The sequence below is a fragment of the Eleutherodactylus coqui genome, chromosome 2 (genome assembly GCF_035609145.1).
Source record: "Eleutherodactylus coqui strain aEleCoq1 chromosome 2, aEleCoq1.hap1, whole genome shotgun sequence".
NCBI lineage: Eukaryota > Metazoa > Chordata > Amphibia > Anura > Eleutherodactylidae > Eleutherodactylus > Eleutherodactylus coqui.
Window position 1 is genome coordinate 20,416,962 of NC_089838.1, and position 23,407 is coordinate 20,440,368.

General features: G+C 47.7%; 2 protein-coding genes across 2 annotated transcripts in view; one reads left to right on the plus strand and one right to left on the minus strand.

The window, feature by feature from the left end:
- Nucleotides 1-4,241, minus strand: part of FAM114A2 (family with sequence similarity 114 member A2) — a 39,414-nt gene extending 35,173 nt beyond the window's left edge. The window contains exon 1 of the mRNA XM_066590447.1: nucleotides 4,125-4,241. The gene's annotated coding sequence lies outside the window, so the exon portion shown is untranslated. The remainder of the gene's footprint in view (nucleotides 1-4,124) is intronic.
- MFAP3 (microfibril associated protein 3) lies at nucleotides 4,215-13,364 on the plus strand. Its single transcript, XM_066590448.1, has 3 exons — nucleotides 4,215-4,323; nucleotides 6,775-7,178; nucleotides 8,298-13,364. The coding sequence occupies exons 2-3, from the start codon at nucleotides 6,899-6,901 to the stop codon at nucleotides 9,047-9,049; spliced, it is 1,032 nt and encodes a 343-aa protein (XP_066446545.1). The 5' UTR covers nucleotides 4,215-4,323; nucleotides 6,775-6,898; the 3' UTR covers nucleotides 9,050-13,364.
- The last annotated feature ends 10,043 nt before the right edge of the window (nucleotides 13,365-23,407 follow it).

Genomic DNA, 23,407 nt, shown 5'->3' on the forward strand with positions numbered 1-23,407 from the left:
AGGCTGGGCCCAGCTTGTTATAAGGGCTGCTTATCACAAACTCCTTCCTGCTGGGTCAGTGAAGGTCACATCCCTGTGCTGTAGCTTCACTGTCTAGGCAGGAATTGTAATCTATTTCAGAGATAGCTCAAATGAGCAATCTCCGAAGAAGATAGGCAGTCCTCCTGCTGGCCTGTGAGCTGTGACATAAGGTACATTGGCAGACTGCCAACCTAATGTACACCTCACAGGAAGGAGCAGAATCAGGCAGCTGGAGCTGAAGTGAGCCCCTGCACTGCAGGAGACAGGAGAAGATAAGGGAGGTGAAGATCTGGTAAGTAGACTGATGGGGGAGGAATAGATAAGTAGAGCATTTTTAATTTTTAGTGACAGAACCCCTTTAAGGGGAATCTACAAGTTATAAAATTGCAGGGTTCACTTACTTCTTCACCTCGCATGATGGATGTGCTCAATAAGGCCTTCTGCCTATGGATGGAGCGGGATACGCCCGCGTTTTAATGCCGCGGGAATCCCGCGAGGTAAACAAAAAAGTCCCCGCTGGCGGAAAAATGCTTGTTTACTATATTAACGGAGACCTCCCGCCGCGGAAAATAAAACACGCCGCGATTTTTTTCCCGCGGCAGAAGCCCGCATGTGAGGACTGAGCCATCAGGTTCACTAGAACCGAATAGCTGCGTTATTTCACCGCGGATTTATGCGACAGGGAACGCGGCCTAAATCCGTCCGTGGGCATTACCCCCAATAGACACGAACGATACAACCGTTTGTGTTTGTAATTAGCGAGTCACATAACAATCAGATGACATTTTACTAGTCATCAGTGCGAAAACCAGGACATTCCAAAGGGTTCACTTACTTTTCCTTGCAACTAAAACCTTGAAATTAGAAGCAAAGACTCTTTAATTCCTCACATTGCGCTGCCCACTATGTGCCCGAGGGGACGCAATCATTGCTCCTAACGTACATTTCCTGGTGATTTATACCGTTCTGCGCTAATCTTTTAGTCAGTTGCATTATGGGTAACGGAGAGATGAAGTGAGAGCAGAGTCAGTAATGTCCTCATCCATCATGTAATTAGGTCAGAAGTTCAATAGAGCGTCCACGGACGGGCGATAATTCAGTAGCGAGGGCGCGGGGGAACGGCGCCATGGTATGAAGGGCAAAAGGTTTCCTTGATGGGAGTTGGTAAAGATGTGAAACGTTTCTTCATCCGCTCCGGTCTTCACAGCGCGGCAAAGACGGACATTTACAGGCCGCGCAAAGAGCGACAAGAACGGAAAAGGATAGATCCACACGGATGTAATCGGCGCAGTAAGAATCCGATGCGGATCTGACTACTACAAGAGTCCAGGGCAGAGCCTACGATTTCTGCTGATGCAGGTTCGCATTTGGCGCAGTTTCACGTACAGATTAAAGCCATGTATGCAGAATCCGTGTCGAGAAGCGACACGCTACCTCGTGTCCTGCGATGCGGATAAACGCGCTCCATATATTGTGCAGATTCCCAACCAAACGAATAGACCGCGACTTGATGTGCATTTGACGTGGAGTCGCCAGAGCGTCAACGTGGAATTCGTATGGAACGGCGATTCGCGGTAAATTGCGATTTTGCGCGATCGCGATTTTAACATTACAAGTCCCATGGACCCCTGCAGAAAAAAAATGCTGCGAATTTCGCAGGGAAAAAAAAACGCCAGTGGGTGGGCGCCCTTAAAGGGGTATTAAGGGCTTTTACTAGTGATGACCCTCAGGATAGGGCAGTAATAATAGATTGGCAGGGGTCTGCCCATTGGGATCTCCGCTGGTTCTTCAGCCCAGCCTCAGAGCAGCAGGGCCGGACATTGTCATTGGGGGTCAGAGTTGGAAGTGTCATAAAGGCTTTGCCCCCACTGACATCAATGGCAGTGATGCCTTCTATTACACTTCTGGCTCCGACCGCCACGAGGAGTCGGAGGTTTTTAATGGCAATGATGCCTTTTTTTAACACTTCCAGCCCTAACCCCGATGACCACGTCCGGCCCCGCTGGACTAAGAGTGGGCCAGATGACCATATGGAAAGCGATTCTCCGCCCGCGGCCCGCAAATCGCAGCATGCTGTGATTTGCTGCGATTCTCCACGGTGACCCCATCTGTCAGTGCGGAGAACCGTCACCTGCCTCCTGCTCCCCGGCGGGGGCTCACGCAGCGGGATATTGCCAAGCCCGTGGACAGACAGCCTTAGGCCTCCTACCCACGGACGGAACAGGATACACCCATGACAAAAAAGTCCCTGCTGGCGATCGCAGAAAAACGCGCTTTTTACTGCATTTTTCCAGGGTCTCCATTAATATTTCCACGGTCTCCAGAATCCCGCATCCGAGGACGGAGTCATTAGGTTCAATAGGATCCAATAGCTGCATTATTCCGCTGGCATAAATCCGGCGGTGGCCATTAGCCCTTATGCGTTGTGAGATGCGCAATCTGGCCGGCATTCTTTTGAATGGAGTCATCGCACACATTTCCTTTCCCGCACCGCCATATAGTTTCGCATTCCTCGGAACGCATCAGGCATTGTTTTCAATGGGACAGAAAAACACACATTACACGGTGTGCGGCGAGGAGCGCTGCCTCCCATAAGTCATGGGAGACGTTTGTGACAGAAATCTGCGGGTAAATCGCATGTTGGCGAGGTCGGGGCGCGATATCGGGCTCACCCGTGTGAGGGTAACCAAACGTGTGGAATATATATATATATATATATATATATATATATATATATATATATATATATACACACACACAGCCGTCCCCAACATATTCTGTATACGGAGGGGGCTCTAGAGCCAAGCTTGCTCCACACATGGCGGATATCGGTTTTCACTGACAGCGAACAGAGAGAACTCTGATAACGGCTGTTAACCCTTTAAGCTCCACTGCCAGTTCTGACAGCGGCATTTATATTCCCCAATCGATCAGGATATAAATGTCCCAAACTGCCCCGCTCTGATAAGATGGCGAGGGTGCCACCCGGGTGTCATGGCGGCTTCCAAAGGCGGTCTGTGTATGCCTGCAGCACCTCTTTAATGGGAAGCCTCTTAAGACACGGACTAATGCAATACCAATTATGCCCTCTAGGGGGATTACTCCCTATGGGACTGAATTTTTAAAAAAAAAAATTTTTTATTTCTATAATAAATTTAAAAAAATAATAATTTTTCTACAGTCGTCGCATCGAAGAAAAAAAAGTAAAATCAGCATTGCTGCATCCGTAAATGTCCGGCTTATTAAAATATTCCATTATTAGTCCTGCTGGCTGACGCGACTCAAACCTAAACACAACGGCAGATTTGCGCTTCTTTGCTCAGTCCATCTGCGGGCCTTCAGAAGACCCTGGCTGCCATGGCAACCCGTTCAGGACCCCCGAACGCCGATCTGGGCGTTTACATGTCGCTGGCAGGACAGCTCGTAGCATGCTGATCGTCGGGGCGGTCACAGCTTTTGGAAGGACCCAAATATAGCGAACAGGGTCCATATGGCGGCACTTAAATCTGACCGTTCCGGACTTTTCGCTGTTCGGTTCCAGGTGCAGAAGTTCATGCGCCCTTAGATGGCGAGCGCCCGCCCTGTGCAGTCCTAACCCGTACTGGCCAGAGCTATACGAAATTGGTCAGTCCGCAGAAGGCCACGCCCCTCACTTTGAACCCCGCCCACTTTAAAGATTTTATTTTATTTTTTCCCCCCCCCAAGAACTGCACAAATACAGTTTACATCATAATGCGTAATTTTTTACAACATGGCGCAAATCAGTTAATAGACCCGCTTAAGGTTTACGCCCCCGCGCAGGTGGATGTGGGCGGAGCCTCGGAGTGACGGGCGGCTAGGAAACAATTATTGGAGTTTTCCATAAGTAAATACGGTAAAAAATAATTATAAAAACGCTAAAATGTAAATAACCAAATGTGATGACGACATAACCCCGAGCCGCCGTACATCCCAGCTCTACACCGCCCGCGGCAGGCAAAGCATACTGAGGCCTGTTCCCCCCCTCTGCAGGCCGCCAGCAGCGGTAGAACATCAACCCCCAGCCTGCCCTGCCCCCTCAGGCTGAGCCTTGTAGTCCCGGGCGGAGGTGATGACGTTATTACCTGCAGGAGATGCGCGGCGGTCCCTGTGACGTCACAGCGCCCAGCTCCCGCCACGTCACTGACAGCTCCGGTCACCTGACCTCAGGCCGAGACCCGGAAGTGATGTGTCAGCAGGAAGCGAGCACTTCCGGGTCGGCAGCTGCTGGGCGGAGGAGCGGCCTGCGGATGTGGCTGCTAGATAAACGGGCAGTAAGGAGAGGTGAGAGCTTCGTGCGCTTATATACTGAGCCGCTATACAGGCTTGTACGAGTCTGGGGAGGAAGGCGCTGTTTATACCACTACTATGGGGCTCTTACTCACTCAGCTATGCCGGGCGAGGGCTTTTACCCACTGGGTGCGCATTAGCTTTGCAAGTGCTCTTATCTGCTGAGCTGCCTCAGTGCAGGTGCTCTTACCTAGCTGCACAGTGGCACTGTAAGTCCCCAGGTGCACTTACTTACTGAACCGCTTTGGGTAGACAGCTTTAGGGAGTTGCTTAGTGTTGTTATCCACCTAGCCACTTACTAGAGGTGCTCTTACCTAGCTGTATGATGTAATACGTTATCAGACCCACTGTAATGCATTACAACTGCGCTTAGCCACCGAGCCACTTAGTACAGGTGCTCTTACCTAGCTGCACAGTGGCATTACAAGTGCAATGCGGCACAGGGAAGCCTTTACAGGTGCACTTACCTACTGAACTGCTCTGTGTAGAGCGTCTCAGTGTTCTTAGCCACTAAGTTCAGGTGCTCTTAATTACATAGTGTTATCAAGCTAGTTGGGGTTGTTACAGTTGCTTTTATCCACTGAGCCACTTACTGCGGGCGCTTTTACGTAGTTGAACAATGCTATAATATGTTATCAATCCTGCTGCAGTGCATCACAGGTGCTCTTACCCACTCAGCTACCTTCTACAGCTGTTGTTGCGTAGCTATACAGTTTTATTATGTTATCCAACCTGCTCGGTGTCATTACAGGTGCTCCTATCCACTAAGCCACGTATAATACAGTGCATTTAAATAACAGCACTCTTAAGTTACCAATCCCACGCTGTCACTCAGTGTCATTACAGGTGCTCTTATCCACCCAGCCATTTAGTATATGTACTCTTGCCTAGCTGTATGGTGTTATTACAAGTTATCCAACCCACTCAGCTGCTAAGTGTCATTATAGGTGCTCTTATCCACTAAGCCACTTAGTATGTGTGTGTTTTTTTTTTTTACCTAGCTGTTCAGTATTATTGTAAGTTACTGGACCCACTCAATGTCCTTTCAGGTGCTCTTATCCACCCAGCCATATAGGATGGGTGCTATTACCTAGCTGCATGTTCTTATTACAAGTTATCCTACGTGGTCAGCTGCTCACTGTCATTACAGGTGCTCTTACCTGGTTAACAGCTTTGTCCAGGGGCTCTTACAACGTGTCATTAAATATGCCCTTCCCCACTCGGCTGCACAAAGTTCGGGAGCCTCCTACCTGTGCGGCTGGTGGGAGCAGGGGCTCTTGCATCATAAGCAGCTATCATACATTACAATTGCATGTGCTCTTACCTTCTTAGCCGCTCGGGCCACAACGATAATACACCTAAAGTTGTCCAGTGTCACCAGTGATATCATGAGCCGCTCCGCTTCTTAGTGAAGGTGTTCGTTCCCACTTACCTTATCCTGCACGCTCATCTGCTGAAAAGAATCTCATAGCTGCAAAGAGCGGGGGCTCTTATCCACTGAGCCAATCCATGTAGGTGAAAGACTAAATTCAGATGCTGAATATAAAGAGGGCTTACATGCCCCAACTCCTCATTGTAGAGTCTATAAGTTTTCACTTATTTTTACTTTTTCGTTGTCTCCTAAGAGGACTTGGGTATTGCAGTGTAGGGTATCTCTGATTGTATTAACAGGCAGAAATACACGGCAGCCCAGAGGGTCTTCAGCAGAGAAATCTTGTCCACATGGCTGGCTAACCCCGGGATTAGCGGCCGCAAGCGGATTTGCCGCGGCAAAAGTCCGGACTGAAGTTCCGCGGCAAATTTGGCCCGTGTGATCTAAGCCTTAGAATTATAGCAGCAGCTAAAAGGCTAATAACCAGGATCAGTGTGAACGCTCATCATAGCCATGGTAGCCAGGGGTCAGAGGTCAAAGACAGCCAACAGCGGCCGTGTATGGAGAGCACTCGGCTCACCATCCCACTTCATACAAACCCCGTACACCCAGGAGATACGTATATGTCCTGGGTTGTGAAGGGGTTAAGCTATTAGTCTTAAGGCAGCGCTGGTCGTCCTTAGTTGGAGGTAAAAGTCCGCTGACTGATCATGTTTGCGGTAATAAAGTTCATTATCGATTAGTGCACAAGATGTCTACAAGAAGAGGTCGGTGCTGTACTCTGCCCGCCGTCACAAACTCCCATCTACATACACAGCGCAGTGCCTGGGATGGTAATGCAGGCACGGCTCTCATTGCATTCTATACCTGCAGTACCAACCTCGGCCACTGAACTGTGTACGGAGCTGTCATCTTCCGGTGAGATTAGGCATTTCAGCAGTTTGCAGCCTGCTGGGATCTGGGAGGATGGGGTTTTGCTTCTATGGAACTTGTTTTGCGTTGTGTACGCTGCTCGTCTGGTATTTTGCCCCCGGTTACAGATGATTAACCAGTCTTGTGTACTTCTCTTATAGACAGGATCACGGCTACGAGAAGATGGTGGAGAAGGACACGTTTCAGCGTCCATGATAGATCGGCTTAACCCTCTGCTGTCTGGACCTCTTGCCGCGGACTGTATTGCTGTATTTTTAGGATCCGATGGAAAGGTCTTTTTCTTGTGTCTCTTCCCTGCCCCTCTTCCTCCTGGCAGGAGCGCTTTCCAGTGCCCAAATCTTACCAAACATCACTCACCCGCTCAGCCTCCACAATGCTTCTATACACGCCCAACTGCAGATCTCTGCCAACTCGCCCGCACACCGGGACCAGATCGCCAAAGAGGGAAGCAGTACAGTCATAGAGTGCAACCTTAATGCCAGCCAGAATGGGGACGTGGTGTGGTTCAATTCCAAGGGGCATCCAGTGGGAGAGGTGGAAGGAGGTAAGTTGGCCCTGTCAAGGCATATTCAACTCAATGGGGGGGAATCCTAAAGACCTGCCATGTTACGCTGGTCTCTGTCAGTCCCATAAAGATGAATGGAGTGGCAGTGCGCATGCATGGCGTTCGCTTCATTCACTCAGTGTAATCGAAAATACTGTTCTCCTGATCGTTTGCGACCCCCAGCACTGATAAGATGCTATGGTGGGACAACCTTTTTATAGGAACCCTTTGATCTTGGACAAGTCAAGATGCTGGCAACGCGTTTGACTACCTGCTGCACACTGCGTCGCCAGTTTTGGGTAGTCTAAAACACAACACCCTGCTCTGATTGGGCAGTACTGGTCAACGGGAGCAGTGTATAGTGTTTTAGACTGGCAATGCAAGGTGTGCACCAGGTAGTCAATACGGCTAAGTTGGTTTGTCTGGGACCAGAGGGTAACTTAAAAGGAGTATCCCCATCTCGGCAAGTGGATACATTTCTGAAGGGTGGAGGTCCCCAACCAATTCCGAAATTTCACCCCAGCATGTCTCCATGTCTGGCAGCAGTAGCAGCGCTTGAATGCCTCTGCTCCATTCACTTCAATGGGACCTCTGGAGATCGCAGAGTTCAAGAGTTTTGTAAACCTGACAACCCCTTTAATCCAGGTGGTTTTCCCCTTTAAAAGGATTGTGTTAAGTAAGCAGCCCCTGTTTAGGGCATATGAACGTTATACAGCAAGGTCCCCCACCCGGGACCTTCCTGAGCGACCGCTGTCCCGGTATTATACAATGGGTATTTATGTGACTGTCCTGTAGTACTACATTTCCCCTTCAGCGTTGACTGCAGGGAAACGTATGGTTGGCCATTGCCTTCCCCAATCAGGGCTGCTGGAAGTAGGAACCCGGGGGATCAGCAGTTCACCCTGAGCCCAACTTTCTGAAAGGGCTTATTCATGTTGGCACACCCCTTTTTAGGTTACTTCCCACTACCGTTGTTCGGCTCCGTCCACAGAGCCAAACACCAGAAAAAGGAAGATCCCGATGCAGCATACGCCGGACCTGGACATCTTATTCACTTGCGTCGCTGACTATTTTAGGGCTTGAACCCTTTTACTTCATGACATTCTGTTTGTTTTACAGGAGGAAGATGGCTGATCTCCTCCAGCGGAGCCCTGAATATCACCAGTGTAACCTTCGCCGACCGAGGGAGGTACACATGTATGTGTCCAGTAGGCAACACCACCTCGTATTATACTGTTACCCTCCGTGTGACTTTTACCTCTGGAGATATGGGCATTTATTACATGATCGTCTGCTTGGTGACCTTCACCATCACCCTCATTATGAACATCACCCGGCTCTGCATGATGAGCAGCCACCTTCGGAAGACCGAGAAAGCCATCAACGAGTTCTTCCGTACAGAAGGAGCCGAGAAGCTTCAAAAAGCCTTTGAGATCGCCAAACGGATCCCAATTATCACCTCGGCTAAAACCTTGGAGCTGGCCAAGGTGACGCAGTTCAAAACCATGGAGTTCGCTCGTTACATAGAAGAGCTGGCCAGAAGTATTCCTCTGCCTCCGCTCATCTTCAACTGCAGAGCTTTCATGGAGGAAATGTTCGAGGCCGTACGGTTGGATGACCCCGACCAGGTCGAGAAAGATCACGTTGGTGGAATCTACACCATCAGTCCTCCAGGAATCAACCGTAGCAGATCTCCTGCTGGCGACTCTGAAGACAGCTCCATCCAAGGGCAGGAGATAGCCGTCAACGTGTCTGTCCACCCTCAGTGCGAGACGCAGAGCATTACCACTAACCATTCTCAGGAGTCGGCATGCTTGGAGGAGGTTATTACGGTCGTGGATGAGGGCCCAGCCCTCGAAGCCACCGCGTGAGCTCCACGGGGAACCCTAAAACTCGTTACCGATAGTGTCAATTTTACAGTCCACCTCATTCTCCCAAGTTATTATGGAGCTGTGCCAAGCCACGTCGTTACGGACTTCATTATAGTAGGGTATCCCTACTGGTAGCATCTAGTTTTTACTGTCTTAAAGGGGTTGTGCCATGAAAAGGAGTCATCCTCTATCCACGAGGTGGGTCATAACTATCGGATCAATTGGGGTCCTGATCAATAGGGCCGGGGTCTTGAGTCTCCAGGAATGAATGTTGCGTTGGTCATCCTAGCACATTTCCATTCCCTTCATTTCAGTGGGACTGCTTGAGGTCCCAGTAAAACACATTGAGTGGTAGTGTCTATGTGTGACCAATGCACCATTCACTCGGGGACTATTGGGACCCCCATTCTCGTGTTTGGTGGGGATCCCAGCTGTCAGACTCCCACTGATCAGATAGCTATCCCCTAGCCTGTGGATATAATATAACGTCTTCTCGTGGGACGACCCCTTTAACTCTCTTTTGAACTATCAGGGTTTGGTTGTCATGTAATGTTAAAGGGGTTGTATGGGATTCAAGAAAAAGAAGCTGCTTTCTTCTGAAATGGCTCCACACTTGATCATAGGTTGTGTCTGGTATTGCAGCTCAGCATCATTCAAGTGAACAGGACGATTGGCGCAGTTTTTGGATGAAGGCAGCCATGTTTTTTTCTAATATTCTATTAGTGAATGGTCTGCTTATATCCTATCGCAGTTTTGATGACTCCTTTTTCCCTTCAGTTCTTCTTTGTGCAATATATATATATATATCAGACGTTGTGGTCACATGGATATGGTATAAAGCAAAACGCCACTTCCAACCGTTCACACATGGCGGAAATGGTACGGATTTTACACATTTCGAAAATCCACACCATTGGCGCGGATCCGCAGCTAATTTCACCCTTTTTAAAAGAAGGGGTTAAACCTGCTGCGAATCTGCATGGACATCCAGCGGCGCGCATTTTGGTGCAGATTTTCTGTGCAATTTCTGCTGCGCTCGAACGTGCCCTTAAATGTACAGCGATTTTTAAATTCCTTTTTCTAATGCATTATTTACTGGTTTTGAGTTGCATCTCATCTCCGTACAGGACCAAAGCTGCTGGCAGGATTCTGCCAGTTTCCGACTAACCCCTTAGCGCCCCAGCCTGTTTATATATGTCTTAGGTGTACGGGGTTTGTATGGTTCAGGATCAGCATCTGAGCCCTCTCTGTACACGTTTAGCAGACACCCAGCCACAACTACTGCGATCCGCATTCACACTGATCGCATGTTGTTAAGCATTTAAACGCCCTGGTTGGCATTTGGAGATCCCAAATATCCCCTTCGTAATGAGATTGCAAGGTGTCATGGCAGTCGGGGGCTTCTAAAGGCCCCCAGAGGCGGCCATGTATTTCTGTCTATTAAGACGTGCCTGTGGCCCTCCTTAATAGAATGCCTACAGAAATACCATATACCGCAATACTGAAGAATAGTTTTCACACACTTCTATCAGGCCGTCTTCAGTTCCCGAAGCAGCCGGAACTGAGTGAACATAGCCGAGGGGGCACAGCACTTGGGTGAGCACTGCAGCCCCCTCCTAGCGATCAGCGGGGGTATCAGCAGTGGGACCCACACTGATCAATACTTTTGACAGGTCTCTATGACATTGACAGAGAAGAAAGAGTTATGATTCTTTGAAAGCGATGACTTCATAGGTGAGGGACAGGCTGTTAGCTCATTATAATAAGCAAGCCCCCCTTTCTATCAGCACCAATGGCACTAAAGCCCAATTATAGGCAAAGATTGTCGCTCAAAGCTCGTTAAAACGATGGCTGCCATCCTAAGGAAACTTTACTTACCGGGTGAGATTTGGCCGAGTGCTGATTGACAATACCGGTAGCACATCCCCCTTTCGGCACAGAGTGATGTACCGGCGAGCAGCGGTCTGGCGCAAAATATAGAATCAGCCGATGGACGAGTGTTTGCTGATTCATCAGCTGCTCACCAGCGGGTGATGACTGGGCATACGAACGTCCGAGCAAACAGTCCTGATGGCCCAGGGAGCTTGGCATCTTCTGTTAACTCCTTATCTGCCATGGCTTAGTTCCGAGGCACCCTTCTTGTGTTGTCGTTCTACTTGTCACATCTCGGCAGCAGAATAAGACTGGTAAATGTGACATTAGCTCCAGCACCGCGCGGCGTCTGTAGTGTTCGCAGCACAGTTGGAGACGCAGATGAGAATCCACGGTGCCTGCTGTTTCCTTTGATGTTACAGAAGTAATTTTTGCAGCTGGTTAAGCTTGTCTCGTCTCGGCTCCGTCGTAGCTGCAGAACAGTCCCGGAACGGGGCACAATTACATCTCCGCTGCAGAAGTAGATGATCTTCTACATGCTCTGTCCACGCCTCCACCAAGGGTCATTTACCCCCCTTCTCCGGAGCGCAAAACAATCCTTCGTGTACTCAATAAAGGCCATAAGGATACATAGTTCTTCCCCTGGTGTCTATATAGTGCCGGCATATTCTGCAGTGTTGTACAAAAAGTTGCAGCAGTCCCCATCTATAACGGGATCACAAGCTAATCCCAAACACACACTGGGGCCAGGAAGACGCCTTTAACTTATTAGTACGTTATGGTAAAGTACACGGTCCTAACGGCGGAATGGAAAAAGTCAAAGGATAAGTCTATCTTCAGACGGGACGGTCGAGGTACGGTTAAAACCTTCATCAAAAACGCCACCTGAAAAACCGCAGGCCACAACTTGATGCAGGTTAACTGCACCTCAACTTCCAGGCTGTCATCTATGGACCATATGGGTTCCGAATCCTCATAAAAGTACTTTGAGGACGTTCTTTCTTATACAGGTGCTATAGAATATATCCCAGGAGAAGCAGGACAACCAGCACTCTCATAATCAAAATGTAGCTTTTATTCCATCTTCTAAAAGGCAACATAATGGGAGCAGAAGATAAAAAACAGGAACGCCTACATGTTTCAAGCCATATAAACCTGGTTCTTAGTCGTAGTAAAGCTCCAAAATGTTTTTCGGGATCGGTCAGCAGTAGGACCCGCCGCTCGGGATCCCCAGCGATGAGCCTGGCGCACTGTCAGTGCAGTGGGCCGGCTGTGCGTCATAGAGGATGGCAGCGGTAGTGCTTAATGGAAGCTGAAGCAGCTATAACGCTTCCAGTACTTCTACTTGGAAGACAAGCACGGAAGTGTAATAACTGCTTCAGCTCCTATTGACTTCAATGGGAGTGAAGCCAACTAGGGCACTTCCGCTAACATCACCTATGATGCACATCTGGCCCGCTTCACTGCCAGCGGGTTGGGCAATCAGCTCATCGCTGGGGATCCCCAGCAGTAGGAAGTCAGTGGAAGTGGCCAAGCTGGCTAGACTCCCATTGAAACCAATGGGAGCTGAAGCAGCTGTTATCCCTCTGCGCCCATAGGGGTGCATAAATGCGCCTGCGCTTGTGTGAAATTGGCTTAAGGCTGCATTCACATGCATCTGATTTGATGCAGATTTTATCTATCGGGAAAAAACATAGCAGATTTCCCTTCTTCACTTAAAGGGATATGAAGTCTGCCGTGGAACCACTTCAAAGACTTACCAAATGGCGTCAATTTTTCCACCCTGGGAAGTCCGTAACAAATCTGTGAACACACCCTAAGGCTGGATTCACACTGGCAAGCGCGATATTAGGCCAAGTAACTCTGCCCAATAACTCTTCCCCAGGTACATTTCTCACTCCGATGTAAGGCGGTTTTCATTCAAGAATGCCTCACATGGCTTCTGTGAAATCGGGAGCCTCAGGTGTGTTTTACACGCGTCAGATGATCGCCATAGTGTTCTCCTGGTCAGTGAGGGTCCCAGCAGTCGGACCCCCACCGCTCACATAATTATACAGTGGATAGCGGGTAACGTTCTCTTACCTGAATACCCCTTTTTAGTATATTAACGATTCTACATTGTCACATCTCTTCATTCTGGCGCCCCCTGCAGTTTAGTCTTAGAATTGCACCTTGAGGCTATAGTCTCTGCAGCACTTTTTCCTTTAATAATCGCTGTTTTATTACTAGTACGTTTTGTTTTCTGGCGTTATGAAGGATCTGTTTTTCCAGTATTACAGCGTCTCCTATTTTTTATGTTCATGTGAATTCTTCATTTTTTTTTAGGTCCGACAATCCTGAATTACTTCATTCCTGTCTAATCATGTATTATCTCTTGTAAATTCCTTGTGTTTTGGTTGTTTCTTATAAGAAATGTTTGAAGTGATTAAAAAAAAATTAAAACATGATAGTTGATCTTTCTTTAGGCGCTGCAGATTTGTGAACGGGAGTCTATTGCAAGTCCGTTAACGTGGTGGGGTGGGGGTGGGGCCTTCAATCAGAATGTCTTTAGACGCCAGACAATGGATTGGAAAGGGTTAAATACTCTTGACTTGTCATGGCAATATCAAAAGTGTTGATCAGTTGGGATCCAAGTGCTGAGATACCTGCTGATCGCTGAAGTAAAGAGGCAGCTCTGTGCCCCTTCAACTGCTTGTCAGCTCCTCTTGGCAGCTGCAGATGGGCGCATAGATTCTATAGACATTTATGCGCCCGTCTTCAGCTGCAAAGAGGAGCTAAAAGATAGCTGAAGGGGCACAGTGCTTTGGGTGAGTGCTGCAGCCCCATCATTTGAGTGATCAGCGGGGGGGTCACAGCACCCAGGCTCTGCTGGTCAAAAGTTTTTAAAGTCCAGTTACTCTTTAAAGCAACCCTCCAGTCCTGGACAAACAAAGATGGCGGCACGACTCTGGCTACACTGTGCACTAGTCTGCAGCCGTGGTCTAAACTACATGCTGCTCATGTAAGCAGTAGGGGCCAATCGAAGCAGGTGTAGTGTCTTAGACTATTGATATATACTAATGTACGGTGTGGATCACGTAGTCAGAGAAGTGGTGCGGCCATCTTTATTTGTCCAGGACAACTTTTAACCCTTTCCAATCCAATTTGTATCCTGTTTTTTCCTAGGGGGCTTACTCTTTTTCTGCCATTATACAATGGCGCTATCTGCTGGCTAAAGCCAGTACTGCATGAGGTGACACGTTGGATAGGCTCCGACAGCAGAGAGGCTGGCAATATACAGTAAGAGAACCCTGACGGATGTCCTCCAACATAGGAGCTGTACAGCCTTAAATCATAATGTCTTCAGACGTCAGACAGTGGATTGGAAAGGGTTAATATTCTATTAGAAATCCCATAAAACCTGGGAAATGATTTTGTATTAACTACTCCCATATAGACCCATATTCACATGATAGGGGATAACTTGCTGATCAGTGGGGGTCTCAAGGCCGAGACCCCCACGGTCCCCAGAATGGGCATCCTGTTTACACCATCCTCCTTACTGCGACCCCCACATTAAGGAAGGGACTGGAGCACCAATCACACATCCTTGGCCAGCGCTCCATTCATTCTGATGTCAGTGCCGCAGGGAGAGGCGACCCCCACAGTGACAGGCAGAGGGGGACACGTGTATTCTGTCCTCAAGGTAAGTGGGTGTCTTAGTGGTGAGACCCCCACCGATCAGCAAGTCACCCCCTATCCTTCTGGTACAACTCCTTTAAACGTTTGGTCTCACCAAACCAACCTCTGTCCATATCCTGTTTTAGGGCATATTGACCCCCTAGAGGGGGTCCTCTGCTTCGGACCCACCGATGGTCTGTCAGGCTGAAGCCATCCTTGTATTCCATGGACTACCATTCACCTGAATACTCTAGGTGACATTTAATATTTGGTAGCTTAGAAAGAAGTATGACCGGATCAGACTGCACAAGAATTATCGCCTGTAGACATGGATCCACAGCTCGGTGTCAGAAGTGTAGTCACAAAACAGTAGATTTTTTTTTTTTTTTTTTTTAAACAAGGCTATTTACAAAGTTGCTTAATTTTTATTTTGGATACATTGGTGCAGTAAAAAGTGGCTGCAACGTTGGACCTTTAAACGTATTTGTATCATCAGATGGGATACACCGCAATGATCACCTGCCCATCATGGATCTGACTCCCAGCACCTACATTAAAGGGGTTGTCCTACTTTTTTCTGTTTTCAGACGCCTCTGTACATTGCACAGTGGCTCAGGCTGGTACTGCAGGAGTTCCATTCACTTCACTAGTACTCAGCCTGCAGTACCAGCCCAGGCCACTGTGCAGTGTACAGAGCTGTTTGAAAGCGGCTAGAAGTTGGACAACCTTTTTAAGGCTAAAGTCGCGCTAGCGTACTCTCAGTCTATCTGCCGTCCACATAAAAAACGGAATAGAGTCTGGCAGCACATAATCACAAAACAGGCTTTTTTTTTAACATGGATCACAAGAAAAAAAACTCAACATGCGTTGCTCTAAAGTTATTGGCGGATGAAATTTGCCCATTCTAGTCAATGGAAATATGAAAAAAAAGGACATGCAGAAAAAATGAATTCTGGCCTGTTTTTTTCGTTTTGTCTCTTATTTTTGCGTATGTGAAAAATGGATAGGATACTGAAGTGAAAAAAACCCAGAAGGAGAACTACACGGGTAGGAAAAATCCAACATTTTTTACAGGTGCAACACAGATGTTTTTTTTCTTACACTTGTGGACCACTACCCTTATCGCTCTTCTGCCTCATAGAGGGAGCTCTAATAGGACATATGGACGGGTTGTCTTTATGAGACTGCCCCTTTAAGTAGACAGCTGTGCAAGTCACTTTCAGTAGAGTATTTAAATAAGAAGGATGGAACAATTCCTCTGCAGCGCCACCTATTGGATGGCAGCATTCCTGCAAGTCAATGGTCAACTCTTAATACAGGTCTTCATAACAATGATTGGGAATTGGAAACCAAGCCAGAATCCATACACAGACAGCTGTTTCGGGGTGTTTGCCCCTCATCGGTGTGTAGTAGGATTCTGGATGGGCTAGTGGGAAGCCTGTGACGGGAGTTGGGAGGGGTATTGTCAGTCCTTAACGAGAGCACCTAGAAGGTGTGTAAGGAGGCTTATAAGGAGAAACGATACCCTTCCTGACGCAGTAGAGTATTGTAACACGTCCGTAATAGGATCCGTAAAGCAGATGACATCGCAGCCTATGTCATCAGTGCTTCATCGGTATTTGCCTTCATATTTTATGTCATTTTCTACACAGCAAATACTGGCCAATAGAAAATAATACCAATACGGAGGGAAAAAATGGGAAAAATAGGTCATGTGTTTAAAAAATTTGTGAAAAATATGGCCGTGTGAAGTAATATATAGTTTTAGGTTAGATTCACAAAACATAGACTAAACATGGAGGTAAAATACGCTTGTCTGAGAATGCCTCATCTAGTAAAGAAATAGAAACCTGAGCAGCGGCCATGAATATCCGCTTCCTGCGGGCATCGCACGTCTGGGACAGAATGCAATCCAGAATCTGGGATTTCTGCTTTATGCCTCCTGCAGCTTGTTAACCCCATAGTGACAGACCAAGTGATTGTCATCGTCGCATTGCAAGAGCCATAACTTGTTGACACGGCTGTATGTGGCAAGTTGTATTTTTGTTATAGCGCCATCTGGGGTAGATATAATGTGGGGTTTTGTGGTTTTCTTCTTCCGGCATTCACTCGAGAAAAAATAACACGATAACTTTATGTGGATCCGCATGATTACTGTGATGACAATTTATGTAGATTTTTTTGGGGGGGTTTTTTACTACTTTGGTACAATATAAACACAGTTTTAAAGAGAAACAATTGAATCGCGGCATTCTAAGATGGATTGCATTGTTAGAGTTCTGGCAGCAGAGTTCTGTGAGGGTTTGTTTTCTGCAAGTAGAGTTAGGCTGGGTTCACACGGGGCGGATTTGCTGCGGATTGCCGTTGCATATCCGCACTGCGGCAAAACCGCTGCGCTTGCAGTGCAATGCAGCACAAATGTGATTTGCCAAAAAGTTGTTCTCACAGGACGGATTTTTTCCGCACAGCCGCAGTGCGGAAATGCAACTGCGGCGCGGTTTTAAAAGAAGCAGCATGTCCATTCTTCTGTCTTTTACGCAGCGCTTTTTTGTCCATAGACCTCTATGGACGCAGCTAAATCCGCACCAAAATACGCGGCAAAATGTAAAAAAGCGCTGCAGAAAAAAACGCTTGTGGATTTTTCCGCAAGAAAATCCGCAAGCGCAAATTAATCTTTGAAGCGGGTTTGCCACAGAAGCATTTCTTCTGCGGCAAAACCACAACGGAAAAACCGCGGCAAATCTGCCTTGTGTGAACCCAGCCTTATGGTTTTTATTGATACCATTTTAGGGTACATGTGACTCTTGGACTTTTGACCTTGGCTAGAGGATAACTTTTAGGGCTTATTCAGACGACCGTATATTGGCCAGGTATTCACGCCGATATACGGCGTCTCTCTCTGCAGGGGGAGGAGGCTGGAAGAGCCGGGAGCAGGAACTGAGCTCCGGCCCCCTCTCCGTCTCCTCTCCGCCCCTCGGCACTATTTGCAATGATGAGGCGGGGCAGGACGGAGCTAAACTCTGGGACTTAGCTCCGCCCCATCTTGCCCCCTCCCATTGCAAATAGTGTCGAGGGGCGGAGAGGGGGCGGGAGCTCAGTGCACTGCTCCTGGCTCTTCCAGGCTCCCCCCCTGCAGAGAGGGGCAGCATATATCGGCTGGGTGTGAATACCTGGCTGATATACGGTCGTCTGAATAAGCCCTTAGGGTACGCTCACATGTAGCATAATTCATGCGGATTTTACGCAGGAAATCTGCACCAGACCTCGCCACTTCAATTGAAAAGGTGAAATCAGCTGCGGATCTGTGTCAAAAACGCACCAAATGATGCAGATTTGCCCCAAAATCCAAGTTCAAAATACTCGGCAGATTTTCGTGCAGAGTTTAAAGACAACCTGTTACCAGGTAAGTCACTGGTGATAGCTGCTAAACTCTGCAACCGCAGCCCCGCTGACTCGATCTTTGCCCAAATGGGTGCTTCTTGAATTTGTCTCTTAATGTATCAAATGGCTGGTGTGAATGCGTGATGTCGATCTGGATTAACACTTTTCACACTGACACCATCGGGATCCGAATCTAAGAAGAACCCGGCTTGGTGAACGGAGGCATAAAAAACCAGGATTCGAGTCGGCAGGGCCGCGGCTGCAGACCCATGTAACCAATCACAGGTCCTTCTAAAATCTGACATAACCCTTTTAACTCCTACATGGGCTCCCAGTGGAGCTTACAATCTAATTTTCCGGGAGCTGTGATGTAGCGGTTGCAGTCACGCTCGCGCCCCCCATTACCCGCAGGAACTCGCTCTTCTTGTGCGCATCTCAGAATTGCATTGGGGAGTTCTTACAACGTCCTTATCGATAAACCAACCTCATAAGTACAGTAAACTCATGCATTCTACTGCAGTGTCACAATTTTCCACTTCTACCACTAGAGAGCGCTATTACAATGGTAATATATTATGCTAAATCTTAATAACACAAGTCGATTAACAGTCTATATGAACAGCTTGGCCGTCAACAAAATCTGCTTGTTTTCGTAGATTAGAGCAGAAAATGTGTTTTCTAGGCACTTGTTTTCTGGTAAGAGTGAAGACATTTAGGCAAATGTATTAATGACATTCCTTAATGGGCAAGAAGCCGCTAGTCTTAGAGGGCTGCAAATTTTTGTATGATTAGCTCCCCAAAAAATGGAGCTTTCACGTCCGACTTCTAGTTAATGAGGTGATCTACGTTCAGTGAAGTCCCAGGTGCCTACGTCAGACATATCCATAGGCCCCCCCCACTGGTCCATCGGGCTCTTATACCTTTCTGCTGTAGAAAATAGTGCATTCATGCACAAAATGTGGTTTCCGGGTGACGTGGTGCCCCCTTCTGTATGATATCCAACAGACATGTCCACGGATAGAACACACATGCCTGCTACTATCTACAGGATGACTCCAGATACCAGCGTAGCGCTCGCTCTTCACACTTGTTGCCTGCTGCCGCCACAAGGGGAATTCACTTACCCTATATTTATGCAACTTCTATTGAAGTCATTGGCAGCAATGTACCGAGCATCCTAAAGGACATCATACGGCATCTAGTCTGGCAAAGAGCCGCTGCAAACAGTAGTTCTTGCTCCGGAGGACTTGGCGTGACCATCTGAATGGGTGCTATGCAATATTACATTTTCGGGCAAGTAACAGCTGATACCTGTGGCCCAACAGCAGTGGCCTTTCCATAGTAGTAAGCCGGGGTCTAACACTCGGATATGCCATCACTTGGGACCCTTTTACATGGGCCGATAAATTGTTCGCATTCCTGCATCTAGGGGGAATCTAAATGATATAGTTGAATGTAGATGCATGCCCTGACTGAGCGACGAATTCGTTTGCTTCTCATTCGTCGGTCATGCAGAAAACTAGATGACGGATCGGCCCATGTAGACAGCCAGGTGATCACTTGTGAACTGCCTGCTTACTGTGAATGGAGGCGGGTGGGCCAGAACGATCCCCAGCCATTCGCTGAGCGATACTCGTTCCCGTGTAAAAGGACAAGAACGACCACCACTAGTAGGACCTGTGGGGCATCCGAGCCCAATATGCCATCCCGTGTAGAAGGGCCTTTAGGCTTTTTTCACATTGCATTCTTCCTTTCAGTGCTGGTTCCATCTTGGCTGGTGATCTTCTATGTAGAAAACCGCATGGGGACAGAACCATAGGGTTTACCCTATAAGACTCAGACCTCTTTGCTCTTCGTTTTATGTGGTTTGCGTCTCTGTCAGTCTTTTAAGCTGGACAGTGAGGCTCTGAAGATGACACTTTACTATCCAGTTAAAGTGACTGACAGTGACAGATACCATGTGGAATGGAGACCAAAGAGATCCAGCTTCCCATTCCTATGTTCTTTCTGGATAAAAGATAGAAACTGGAGATGGAACCTGCACTGGAAAGATAAACCCAATGTGCAAAGAGCCGTACTGACTGGTGGAGGTTAGACCACCTTGCCCACCATGATTTTCAGAATGAAGGTGCTCCAGTGTGGGTTATCAGCATCCCCTGTGCCACAACATGACTGGATACCTGGTGTGCAGGTAACTACAACACAATTCCCTGCTCAGCGGGTCACTAGTCGCACTTCAGTGCCGCAAATAACCCAACGGGGCTTTACTGCAGTTCATTGTGATCAGTGGGTATACTAGAGATTGGACTCCCCTGATCTTGAGTAGAAGGGCTTGGCTTTCTCTAGCTTTCACTGAACTGAATGAAACGGGGTTACACATGCATAACTTCCATTGATGTGTGGACATTTTCAGGATTGTGGGGGTCTCAACAACAGTCGGACCCACGTCGATCACCTTACATCTTGGTGCAACCTTCTTAAGACCGGCGGAGTCCAATCCCTGGCATATCCACTGATCACATGGAACTAAAGCCCCCTTGGATTATGTCCTGCAGAGGAGTGTGACCGGTCATCCGCTCTGTAGGGAATCGTGTTGCAGTTACCTGCACACCAGGTAGCATGGAGTGTTTTGTGACTGATTGCATGTGATCATCTTTTGGGACCCCCATTCTCATTATTGGTGCGGATCCCAGTGGTCAGACTCCCCAATAACCATAAAGTTATCCGCTATATTGTGGACAGGGGATAACTTCATAACTTGGCACAAATCCTATGATGTCATTGCGTATCCTAAGGATAAACCATAACATAAGAAAGAACACAAGTAGATTTAGGTCCTTTCGGTGCATTGGGTGACAATAGAATGCCATCGGCGACGGTCAGAGGCTGCGGTTTCGGCATCATTCCATGAAACATCGACAGTGCGCAAATCCACTATAAATGCATGTCGCCAGGTGATATTCAGCCTTCCTTGCCGACACTTTCCATTTTTTTGGATGACCTAGCAATTCTTCCCAGTCTGGTCTCAGGGAGACGTAGATTGTGTCCAGCAAAATGGAGTCGGTGTTTGATAACTCGGGAGTAGAGCGGCTGCATACCAGAGCGGCCATAAGTTTCTTCAATTATAATCAAATTATGGTAAGTGACCTTGAGCAGGCGGTGAAGGCATCAAGTCAACGATTGATATGTGTGCTTGCTTTCTATGTTTCAGATCCCTATAGTGCAGTTGGTATCATGATAGTGTTCTGAATTCGTATCTTTGGTTGTAATGGGAGTGAAGTAGTAGCCCCTATAAGGCATAGATGTTGGAAACTTGCCCCCGCCTTCTCGATACAACACTAGACATCATGTTCGGCATTCCCGTCATTGGTGATTGCACTACCCAAGGAAGCAGAATGGTCAGCCTCTTGCAACCGCTGTTGTTGGTTGACTATAATTACATAATCTGTATATTCTCTCAGTTAATCCATAAACCAACCATTATCACTTAGGCTGCTTGTCCACGAGCATTGCGGTATCCTGCGGCGGATCTCCACCGCGGGAGCCGCTGCCCGGGAGCAGGAGCCGGCAAAGAGGCTGACCGGCGGAGATCCATCTGACAGATAGGCTGACCGCGGAGAATAGCAGCATGCTGCGATTTGCCCGACGCGAGCGGAGAATCGCAATGATTCTCTGCTCGTGGACCGGGGGGAAGCACTCTCCATAGCAACGCTATGGAGAGGCTTCACTGCGTCCCCCGCAGCCAGATTATCGTCGCGGGGAACGCAATGAAAACCAGCCCGTGGACAGGCAGCCTTAACCCTTTCAATCCAATTTTGGATTCAGGGTTTCCTAGGGGGCTTTCTCTTTCTGCCATTATACAATGGTGCCATCTGCTGGCTAGAGCCAGTACTGCCGTATGTGACATACTGGAGAGGCCCCGACAACAGAGCGGCCAGTAATCTACAGTAAGAATACCCTGCTGGACGTCTTCCGACATTGGAGCTATACAGCCTTCAATAGGAATGTCTTTAGACATCAGACAGTGGATTGGAAAGGTTTAACCCCTTCCCGCTCCAGGACGTACCGGTATGTCCTGGGAGCCTGGTACTTCCCGCAACAGGACGTACCGATACGTCCTGGGGATAGCGCGGGATCACATATGATCCCGCGCTATCCCGCAGCGGGAGCCGGCTGTCAGTCACAGCCGGCGTCCCGCTGCAACAGCGGGGGGGGGGGGGGGGGGGCAGGGAAAGAGTTCACAGAGGGATCGCGCTCCCTCTGTGTCTCCGGCCGGCTATCGCGATGTCATCGTGAGAGCCCGGTCTGTCACCATGGCAACAGGACGCCAGACACTGGCGTCCTGTATTGCCTGTGCCTATAAACGCTGTACAAGCGATAAGGCATGGCAGAGCAGTAGCTCTGCCATGCCTTATGACAGCGATCATAGGCATAGTGCTGCAAGTCCCTCAGAGGGACTCGAATAGTGTAAAAAAAAGAAAAGAAAAACGTGAAAAAAAACCCCCTTTTTTATGCTAATATTAGAAAAAGCATAAAAAAAGGGGGGTTTTTTTCACGTTTTTCTTTTCTTTTTTTTACACTATTCGAGTGAAAACCCCACATATTGGGTATTGACGCGTCCGTAACGACGTGTACAAAAAGTTGAACACGCTTTTTATTTTGTACGACAAAAAGCGTTAAAAAAAACGCTAAAAAACAGAGGCAAAATGCTAATTTTTAGCATTTTGCCTCACAAAAAATGCAATAAAAGTGATCAAAAAAGCCGTACATTCCCCAAAATAGTACCAATAAAAACTACAGCTCGTCTCACCAAAAATAAGCCCTTATAGAGCTCTGTACATAGAAAAATAAAAAAGTTACAGGACTTTGAATGCAGCTATAGAGAAAAAAAAAATTTCCAAAAAAAAGGGGGTTTTATTGCAAAAAAGTGTAAAAACCTAAAAAAATATAACAATTTTGGTATAGTTGTTACCGTACCGGCCCGCAGAAAAAATTTAGTGTGTCCTTTATGCTGCATGATTAACGCTGTAAAAAAAAGAAAAAGAAATCTATGGCAGAATTGATGCGTTTTCTCTCCCTGTTATCATAAAAAAAAAATTAAAAAAATTTTACGATATTGTCTATGTACCCAAAAGTGGCACCGATAAAAACTACAGATCGCCACGCAAAAAACAAGCCCTTATACGGCCGCGTCCACGGAAAAATAAAAAAGTTATGGCTTTTGAAAAATGGAGATGGAAAAATACCAAAAAATCGCTTGGTCCTCAACGCCAAAATAGGCCGTGTCATTAAGGGGTTAATGTTTCAGAGCTGATGTTATTTGTTGGAATTTGGGGAGCGATGGTACGATAAGAGCTATACCATCCACAAAGTCCAAGTCAGTAGGCAAACTGTTGCAGTGTGTTACATCCTACAACGCCAACTATATTCAGCCTGATACAGCCT

What these genes read in the sequence shown, in the direction of transcription:
- MFAP3 (XM_066590448.1), top strand. Translation starts at nt 6,899, where the DNA reads ATGGAAAGGTCTTTTTCTTGTGTCTCTTCCCTGCCCCTCTTCCTCCTG. An exon ending in AGTGGGAGAGGTGGAAGGAG is followed by an intron (nt 7,179 to 8,297) that starts GTAAGTTGGCCC and finishes TTTGTTTTACAG; the next exon opens with GAGGAAGATGGCTGATCTCC.